Source organism: Micropterus salmoides, unplaced genomic scaffold (assembly GCF_014851395.1).
Source record: "Micropterus salmoides isolate LMB-PRFRI ecotype aquatic unplaced genomic scaffold, ASM1485139v1 Ms_hic_scaffold_14, whole genome shotgun sequence".
Lineage (NCBI taxonomy): Eukaryota > Metazoa > Chordata > Actinopteri > Centrarchiformes > Centrarchidae > Micropterus > Micropterus salmoides.
In genome coordinates this window covers 31,103,787-31,114,631 of record NW_024040485.1, presented here as the reverse complement: position 1 = coordinate 31,114,631, position 10,845 = coordinate 31,103,787, and the positions used below count along the sequence as shown (strand labels likewise).

Genomic DNA, 10,845 nt, shown 5'->3' with positions numbered 1-10,845 from the left:
CAGACACTGCTGTTTGTGAAAGGTCACCAGTCAAAACAGTTAGAAAGCACTTATTGAATCTTACAAACAATATCATATGTTTTAATTTATGATCTTAATCTCTACAGTAACTTGTAACTAAAGCTGTCAAAAAGAACAATAACAATATTGATGGAATGATGGAATGAAACAGAACTATACCTACCAGAAAAGTAAAAATACCTCACACCTGTACTTCAGTACAGTAAATGTACTTAGTTACTTCCCAGCACTGCTGCAGGATGGAGTGGATGTCAGTAGTGTAACAGCTGACCTGAAAGGTCCTGGAAGAGACATTAAGAATACGGTACATTTGTTTGATTCTTAATTTTCCTTTATGTTCTCCGTTTAGTAATATTTTTTGTTTGTCTCAGACGTCATTAGTGTGTGTTTGGCGAAATAAGATGTGTAGCTGAGCTCCAGTAGTTTGTCCTGTGAATTCAGAGCTATTCAAGGGTCGTAAAATGCAGCTAAGAAAATAATTAAACTAAACACACATCAGGTGATTCAAATGATTCAGATTGTCTTCAGGTTTTAAAATCTTCAGGAAAATAAACATAACAGATAAAAACGTTAAAATTAGCAGGAAGCTGATAACCCAGTGTAATAAAATGGAAATCTTTAAGCCTGTAAAACTATTCTTATCTGAAACTGGTAGAAAGTTTACTGTATGTCCTTGTGGATAATCGATCAAATAAAGAAGTTATAACAAACAGATGTCTTTGTTATTTTTATTAAGGTTAGAAGAAAGTAGAGTAACAAAGTCAGCTGGTCCAGAGGACTCAGACTCCGCAGCATCTGGATAACTAAGGGATTTAATGCAGGAGATAACTGTGGAGTCTACGAGAAAGCTGTTCTCAGCCTTGATACCTTAATACTATGATAGTTCTCACAGGAACAGTAGGCAGAAGCTAAAACTATCTCACAGATGTTCATTATAGCTGAAACACTGGTACACATAGTGGACAGTAAAATGAATATAAGTACACAAAGTAAATGATACATATGATCATCAGAATGCATAAAGGTCAAATCAGTCCCCTCTTTGGCCGTTCCATGGACACATTAAGTTTATGAAACATGGTCAGAACATTAATGAATGCTCTCATCTTACTGTTTACAAAAGAGATTAGCGTCAGCTGTTTTTACACAACAGACATTCTTGAGTAGTGAGCAAGCAAGGGGAACTATCTTAATGTACTATCAGAGCATTTTACACCGGTTATTACAACACAACAATAACATGTAAATCAATACACATCAGCATAACAAGTCATTATCATTTTTCACATTAACCACCTTTTTCAAAACTCAAAGAAAATAATAGAAGAGCAGAACAACTGAGTAAGAAGCTGATATTCCTGTTTACAAAGCCGTACTGAACAATGCAAATCTATATATCTAAACACTTTATGAACAGTTATATTTAGATTGTCAAAATAGATAAAATATAAATACTATTTAATTCTCAGTGTTCAGGTTTGCTGAGTTAATAAAGCTGGAGGTTTAAACTGTGACACTGGTGTTAATGGTGGCAGGAAGTTGTCCAGTAAATGCTTCCAGCACACTCAAACATTTATCAGCACACACGGTAAATCTGTGATTTTCTGCAGATAACTCCTGCTGGAATACGTTTGTACAAACGAGTTAGCAGTTTCTCTCTTTATGTCGAACACATTTCTACTTGAGCTTTTGTTGGTCAGAATAACTGAAGTGTCGGTGTCTCAGTATGGAGACTGTCTCAGTACATCACTCTCTGTCCTGTTTGGTTCTTTGGTATCTGGGTCAGAATGGATCTCTGTCTTGGTATCTGTTGTAGTCTTGATTTTCATTTAGTTTTGAAGCAGAGATTCTTGGTCACTACGGATGCTTGAGCAGAATCTCTCTTCAGTTTATTTTAGCCATTTACTCAATTTTTTGGGGCGGGTAACTCAGTCTATGGGGACTTAGGAACTGGAGGGTTGCCTGTTTTAGTCCAGTATGAACCAGTCAGTATGGACTGGTAGTTGGAGAAGTGCCTGTTCACTTACTGTTAGGATGTGCATGTGTGTGTAATGAAATAAAGAAAATAACAATGGAGTGAAACATTTCAGTAAGAGGGATTAAACTTATTCTTCATTATCATCACCTTCTTTGTCACCAAGAGAAAATCTAATCTTCATCAGCAATTTCATAAACAAGAAAAAAGCAAAATCATGAACTTCTTCATCAGATGATAAAACTACTATCATCATCATCTTCGCCAAGGTGGTGAATTCATCTTCTTCACCACTATTATGTTCTTCATCATCATCATCATCATCATCTTTTAATATTTCTCTCAGGAACTGAACTCGTTGCTTCCAGCCTGGCTTGGCCTCAGATTTCTCTTCCTCAATCAGCATGTCGATGTACTCTGCAGTGGAGAGAAGATTTGGCTTCAATGAAATCTCTTTAAGTCTGTTTAAACACTCTGTGGAGCTGTCTGACAGTTTCAGCACCTCTGCCATTATTAATTCCCTGAATTCAAATTCTTCTAGCATTTTTTTAAGAAATGCCCAATAACTTGTTCGGTGGATTTCTTGCCGCTCATTTTTCTCATCAAACCTGAGTAACCCATCTTCAACCTGCTTCAGCAAATTTTCGAGTGACTTCTTGAGCTGCTCTTTTTTTCCGAATACCTCCTTTGTCAATGTCAAGCTTTTGGTTTCTATTTGATTCAAAGCAGCAAAGAACCTCTTCATGCTTTTTGTCCCCATGTTCCAAAACATCTGATCAAAGCCTCCCTCTTCATCCTCATCATCCCCACTCATGCTGCCTGCTGCAGATGATTTGTTGTCTGCAAACAAAGCTGAGTTATTGAATTTGAAGTGAACTGGCAGCCCGTCTTTTGTTTTAGGACATGGGACACCTGAAGCATTGATTCCCTCTAGAACTGGTGGATGCTGGCCGTCTGCGAATGTCACCAGAACCCTGATGTTTTCTGCCACATCTTTGCCAAAGATTGAGAGTATGGAGTCAAACACATATTTCTGTGTTGGCGTGAGTCGAGGTAAAGAAGCCTGAGCTACAAAACACACAGCGTCAATTTCACTGACACCAAGCTCAGCAGAGAAGAGATTACACAGCTGTTCTGTGATCTGTCTGTCTGTTTTTATGCCTCTTGTATCTTCAAACTCTGGAGTGTCAACAATGGTCAGAGAGTATTCTGTTTTAAAACCCTCCTGGTGGTTGATTTTGTACACAGTGACTTCAGAGGTCTGGCTTTCAGCCTGTGACGTCGACTGACCCTCGTCAATTAACTTAAACCGATATGAATCCTCCCATTCGACACCTAGAATGTAGTTGATCAGTCCATTGATGAGAGTCGCCTTTCCCGATCCGGTCGCTCCAAAATACATTATTGTGCGATTTTTCCTCGTGCTTTCTTTGCCAAAACTGTATCTTCTACATCCATCAATGTCCGTATCTTCTTCTTTCAGAGGCAGTTTGTAAACTGAAGGTGATTCAGAATTTATCCTTTCACTTCTACTTTTGAGGAGTTCTGTGAGACGTTTAAATTTCATTGTGCAGACATTAACAGAGATGCTCTCCTTGCTTCTTCCAGCTGCACCACAGTCACATCTGACCCTGACAACATATTCTGTCTCTGGCTGAAGCCCTGAAATGATCGCCTTTTCAGTTCTCGACATCATTTGCTTCCATTGGAGATCTTCCTCTTTCACCCCGTTGTCTGTTTTGGCGTACTCCACGATGTAGCTCAAAATCTGGACATCTTGTTCAAGCTCAGCAGGTTTCTCCCAGCTGACTGAGATCTCACTTGAGTTTGGATCAACTTGAGGTTTTCCAGGAGGGCTGCAAGGTAAGGTTTTAATGGAACCACTGGCTTCATTGGCCGGCCCAACACCTGCTGAGGTCACTGCTCTGCATCTGAACATATACTCTGTGTTAGGACTCAGATGGCTCACTGTGACTTCTCCAGCTTTTGATGCTGTCTCTTGTTGCCATCCATCCTCTCCTCTGACACAGTACTCTACAGAGTAGGAGGTGATGTTCTCTGCTCCAAATCTGGGCGCAGAAATCTTCAGTGTCACACTGTTGTGCTTTATGTCACTTGCTGTTACTGTTTCAGGCTTTGAAGGCGGCTCAAAGTTCTCATTGACAGAAAAGGCGCCTTCATAAAGGTAGATGCTTGAACCTTTCTGTGTCTCATTTGTTAATCCCACTGTCAGGAACTTTATGTTCTTGTTCTCCTTGTTGGCCTCTGCAAAGTCACTGAAGAGCTTTGCTTTATTCCTCATTGCATCTGTTATTTCTTTTGAGGTGAACCATTGTTCCTTCTCTACATCTTGAGGGTCGTCTGGTTCGGGCGTTTGTTTTAAGTAGTTTGATAAATCTGAGAGGTACGGTTCAGCACTTCCCAGGGAGGTGAAAACAAAACACACAGCATGATCTGCACTGAAGGTTTCTTTACTAAGAACATTCTGAGAGGGGACGATCTTGGTGTTTTTCATCATATTGGTAAACGATTTTAAGATGCAGATTTCTGTCATTTTACAGTCCAACCACTCGTTCAGGTCTTTGCTGTTGAAAGGAGAAGAATGTCTCTTCTTCAGGATCTCTGCGAGCACAGCCTCCTCTTCTCCTCCTCCTCGGATTGATGGAAGTTTCTTTGCCAGATTTCGTTGGAATCCCAGCTTGAACTCAGAGCACATCTCTTTAAAGCTTTTAATCTTTTTGCCAATCTGTGGGAACTGCTGTACGGTGGTGGTTCTCATTGTGTCATTGCACCTCATTTCCAGCTCACTGAAGTCCTCCAGGACTCTCTGTGATTCCTGAACTAATCCTATACTTATCTGACGGACCAGTTTTGCAGCAGAAGAATCTAAACTTGTCAGTGGCAACAGCCAGACTTTCATTGGTACAGCCTTTTCTCCGTTGGCTCCCAGTAATCTTGGCAGGCTTTGGTAGACTTCTACTGCATCCTGAAAGGACACAGGACTTTTTTTAAGAGAAAAGTCTCCAAAGAATCTGCAGGAGAATTTCTCAACATTTGCTCTGTCCTTGTCTTCCAGTTTCAGGGAACCTTCACCCTCTATAGCAAGGCTGGGAATCTTCTTGATCATCATCTTCAAGTTCCCCTCAATGTCTTGATGATCTTCTTTTTTAGACACCTCACGGTCAAAGACAAAGAAGGCTTGTGCCCCATAAAGAATGGCTGTGACTACATGTGTTGCTAATCCTTTATCAAAGACATATGGATGCTTCACATTGCCTCTTCCAAGGTGATCCATCAACAGTTCCTGGAACTTTGTGGGAGCCTTGTACTTCAGAGTTACTCTGGCTTGATTTTTGGAAGTCTTACTGTCGTTCAGGTATTTGGCCGATCCATCAACCTCAACCAGTCCACTCAAGAAACTTGCCTTCAGGGAAGCTTCAACGTTTAGTGCTGAAGATTTGTCCTCAATTGATTCAGATGCAACTATCTCAAAGCCTTTATAGTTGTGTGGTCTTTCTCGTATATATTTTATCAGTTTATCATGGTCCCACAGTGTCATTCCTGCAAAAAAAGAAGCAAAAATCAAGTTCATCTTTCAGAAGCCAGACAGGAGAAGATCACCTAGCACACCTGTTGTTTGCAGGGTTGTTTGCAGTGTTGGGCAAGTTACTTCCAAAATGTAACAAATTATAGATTACTAGTTACTATCATTTAAGAGTAATCAGTCAAACAAAAATGAGAAACCCCTCACATTTTTGAACATATTTGATTATCTCTTTTCTAGTGCTGGGCAATGATTACAATTTTTTATCGAGATTAATTGCATAGTTATGCCCAAAATTAAATAACGAATTCTAAAGTAGTATATTGCGCACTTTTAATTTAAATGTACTGGTATATACACAATAGTTCAATAACATTCATCCATCGCCAACCGCTTATCCTGCGTACAGGGTTGCGGGAGTGCAATAACATGGTTTGCAAACACTTTAAACATATAAGGTGCTTTTTACTGGCAGTAGTCCCCTTTACACAGTACCAATGTGGTCTGTGGTCTGATGAGACCAATATAAACTTATTTGATTCAGATGGTGTCAAGCGTGTATAGCGGCAACCAGGTGAGGAGCACAAAGACAAGTGTGTCTTGCCTACAGTCAAGTATGATGGTGGGAGTGTCCTGGTCTGGGGCTGCATGAGTGCTGCCGGCACTGGGGAGCTACAGTTCATTGAGGGAACCATGAATACCAACATGTACTGTGACATACTGAAGCAGAGCATGATCCCCTCCCTTCAGAGACTGGGCGACAGGGCATTATTCCAACATGAGAACAACCCCAAACACACCTCCAAGACGACCACTGCCTTGCTAAAGAAGCTGAGGGTAACTGTGATGGACTGGCCAAGCATGTCTCCAGACCTGAACCCTAATGAGCATCTGTGGGGAATCCTCAAATGGAAGGTGGAGGAGCGCAAGGTCTTCAACATACACCAGCTCCGTTATGTCTTCATGCAGGAGTAGAAGAGGACTCCAGTGGCAACCTGTGAAACTCTGGTGAACTCCATGCCCAAGAGGGTTAAGGCAGTGCTGGAAAATAATGCTGGCCACACAAAATATTGACACTTTGGGCCCAATTTGGACATTTTCACTTAGGGGTGTCCTCACTTTTGTTGCCAGCGGTTTAGACATTAATGGCTGTGTGATGCGTTATTTTGAAGGGCCACCAAATATTGACTGTTATACAAGATGTATACTCAAAACTTTACATTGTAGCAAAGTGTCATTTCTTCAGTGTTGTCACATGAAAAGAAATATTCACAAAAATGTGAGGGGTGTACTCACTTTTGAGCGATACTGTAGTTATATTACAATATTAGTGTCACTGAATTGTAATGTTCTACATTACTATTGCGTTACTTTTACTGCTATTTAATATTTTAACATTTAATTATTCTGATAGTGAGATGTGCCTGCATAGATGTGTTCTAATGATGCAGAGTTTGAATTTGAATTTTGTACTTATTTCAGGAATGTATCATCTCATTTTCGAGGGGTCCTTCAACATTTCCATGTATAGACACAAAAGTTTGGGAAAACACAATACACACACACACATATACAAAACAATAACTCGCTCACCTGCCCCCACAATTAATATAGCAAACAAATTGAAATACATTGACAAAAAAAAATCCAGTAAAAAATTAATGCGTCGTTTATCAATATGTCTTATGTAACATACAGGATAAAGTCACATCTCCACAGAGAAATGTCTAATGAAAATCAAGATAAAGAAAGTCATGATTATATTCATACTACTGTATATATTCTACAACCCCAATTCCAATGAAGTTGGGACGTTGTGTAAAACGTAAAAATACAGACATACAACAGAATACAATGATTTGCAAATCCTTTTCAATTGAATACACCACAAAAACAAGATATTTAATGTTCAAACTAATGAACTTTATTGTTTTTTGAATATATTCACTCACTTTAATTTGGTGCCTGCAACACGTTCCAAAAAAGCTGGGACAGGGGCATGTTTACCGCTGTGTTACATCCCCTTTCCTTTTAACACCACTCAATAAGTGTTTGGGAACTGAGGACACTAATTGTTGAAGCTTTGTAGGTGGAATTCTTTCCCTGAAAAAGACATTGCTTGGATGGCAGCATATGTTGCTCCAAAACCTGTATGTACCTTTCAGCATTAATGGTCAATCACAGATGTGCAAGTTCCCCATGCAATGGGCACTAACACCCCCCCCCCCCACCACCATCACAGAGACTGGCTTTTGAACTTTGCGCTGATAACAATCCGGATGGTCCTTTTCCAATTTCCAAAAACAATTTGAAATGTGGACTCGTCAGACCACAGCACACTTTTCCACTTTGCATCAGTCCATCTCAGATGAGCTCAGGCCCAGAGAAGCTGGCGGCGTTTCTGGGTGTTGTTGATATATGGCTTTCGCTTTGCATGGTAGAGTTTTAACTTGCACTTGTTGATGTAGCAATGAACTGTGACTGACAATGGTTTTCTGAAGTTTTCCTGAGCCCCTGTGGTAATACAGCACATTCTCATCTCAGACAGCGTGACAAAGCGTAAGGATTTTACGCTAAAGGTACCCTTCAGCGTCCGTATGAAACGCCCCCGCAGCAACACAAGGGAAGCTAAACCTACCTGTTAGCACGGCCGATGTGCACAATTGTAGGGTTAGCCGGTCGACATGCATAAAGTCAGTGACTTAGGTTTAGGTACTAACATTTCTGATGGTTGCGGTAAGGTTAGGGGCTTCAGGGGGCTGTCAACACCTTTATCACAAACGTAGCTAGCAAGCATCCGCTCTCAAAACGTCGGTATATGACGCCCTGAGATGAGAACCGGCTCGGTAATATCCTTTACACATTGATGGTAAAGCTTAAGTTGTCTATTTTCTGCTGGACAGGTAATTAACTTTGTCAGACTTTAGCAATCCAAATGAAAGCTGTTGTTTCAGAGCTTTAGCTATTCGCTGGCCAGAATCACAGAGAGCCGTGTTTCCCCTGTCAGTGGTGTGAAATATGGATTTATTTAATGGCGCCTACTTATTCTCCAGCCTGTGGTTTGACTTTGCTGGTTACTTAGCGAGACAGTCAGCTGATCAGTAATGTTAATTGGCAATAAAACCGTAACGTTAGGTTAGAGCATGGAATCATCAGCCAGCTAAACTTTTACAGCACTGGTAGAAAAATATGTAACGTCAGTTGGATTGGTTTATTTTCCAGTGCTGTGCTTTGGCTTGTGGTGTTATGTTAGTTGGATTAATTTCATGTAGTTACACTCTCTCTCTCCCTCCAGCGCTCTGTTTTTGGCTTTGTCTGTTACATTCGTGAGAATCAGCTGATCGCTAATTGATTTTGTATTTTAATTGTTTCCGCCATGGAGAGTCGGAAAGCAGCCACTGCGCAAAAACCTTGGTTTGTTTCATTCAGTGCGTCCCGAGTATGTGAAAATCGTCCTGTCTAAAATTGCACTAAGTACTTGGTACAGCACACCTGAAAAACTGCTTTGGAAAACCCCAGCAGAAACAGCTACAGTATGCTGCAATGACCCAGATGCGAGGAAATGCCAGCAGATCGTGCTTCATCCAGCCAGAGGGAACAATCACCGACTGTTCGCAACTTTCTAAATCCTTCCATCTCACAGAGAAAAGAAGTCAGGTTGAAACAAAATTAGCTTTATTGGCTTGAATGTTAATACAACAGGTAGGTATTTGCATGTTACCCTCCCATTACTTTGCATTTACTTTACATGCACAATAAAATTGAAAAGCCCCAAATTGCATATTTATGTTAGTAGATCAGCTTACGTGTTGATTTGCAGGTGATATCAAGTTTGCACACGTTTTTACTCACGCAAACCTTTAGTAAATCTGGCCCATAGAGTAAAGCTTATCTAATAGAAGGTAATGGTGAACCATGTGACAGGCCTTTGAGAGATCAATAAAAACAGCACCAATGAAATGACCATTATCAAAAAATTTAAGAGGAGAGCAGTTGAAGTAGAAAAATTGGATCTTGGAGCCAGAGATAAAATGTTATAATTATTAATGTACTTAGTTAATTGATTAAAAATGTATTTCTCAAATATTTTAGCAACTGCACAAATGATGAACACCAAAAAGTTGTTATTCTGGCAGCTTTGCAAGATCTTTGATCTGCAAGAGAATCATATGTGAGCTGCAAAACAGCTTCCATCATTTGGTCCTGCACTGCACTTTAATTTTAGGTCACGTTGTGCATAATAGACATAATAGTAGGCATGATTTTTATAAATTAGCAAGAGCCAACGGGCACGGAAGAATAAGAAGACCATGCCAAACCATTGGAGCAAAGAAATTTTGATCTACACATGAAAAATGATGATTGAAGGCATGATCTGTGTGCAAAGGATTGGATAAAATGTCATTGTCCTTGCCTATTTGTTTACAGAAGTCACAGAGTTATCTGCGGATCGGGTGGTTTGTCATTAAAATTAACCTTCTGATTAATGGGAGGGGGCGGGGATATTTGAATTTGATGATTATTTGAATCTCCCGACACTGCGACAGGATCGGTCAGGATGAACTGACAGCAGCCTCTCTAATCATGAAAGTAATTTGTTAAAGCGCAAACCTATTTACACATGATCCATCAGGGGAGCTACTGTCTTGTTAAGGGGAGCCGAGCTCCCCTGTAGTTTGCACACTGCCTACAATCTCGACCATCGGATTCCCATAACGTAACTTACTCATGGATTTGCTTTTCTGCTGCCGAAATATTTCTCTGTGTTGGTGAATTATAAAAAAAATAAAAATAAAAATAAAAAAATAAAAAACACACCTCAATTTTGGGTTAAATGCCTTGTAACCTATCGGGGGCCCGTCCGGGATATCATATCCAGGAGTTTTGTTGTTTTTTCCCTCTAGACTGTGTGATCTTCCTTTTATTTGTGGTGTGCTGTTCGATGCTACCTGTGGACTGCTGTGTTTCTCCCTCCTGGTCAGTATTTTATTTTCCTGAACTCATTACTACACATAAACACAATCCCATGTTTCTGTTTAAGACTGTGGATCAGCTGGTAAACCCAACCCCTCCTTGTGCCTCAGCTGGAAGTAACGATGACTGAATTGTTTTTATCTTATTTTACCAATAAGGTGGTGTCAATCAGAGCCTCTATTACCCCCGTGGACTCTTACTCAGAGGTTCCTCACCAGCAAGAACAGAGTTTTAACCAGTTTTATCCCATCAACTTGTCTGAGCTTTTAAAAACAGTATCACAAATGAGAGTGTCCTCCAGCCCACTTGATGTAATACCTACAAAGTTTTT

General features: G+C 40.2%; 1 protein-coding gene across 1 annotated transcript in view; it reads right to left on the bottom strand.

Moving 5' to 3' along the window:
* Window positions 1–735: 735 nt before the first annotated feature.
* Window positions 736–10,845, bottom strand: part of LOC119902686 — a 28,551-nt gene continuing 18,441 nt past the window's right edge. Inside the window, exon 3 of the mRNA XM_038719013.1 lies at window positions 736–5,557. Within this exon, the coding sequence (XP_038574941.1) occupies window positions 2,127–5,557 (3,431 nt within the window). The 3' untranslated portion in view covers window positions 736–2,126. The remainder of the gene's footprint in view (window positions 5,558–10,845) is intronic.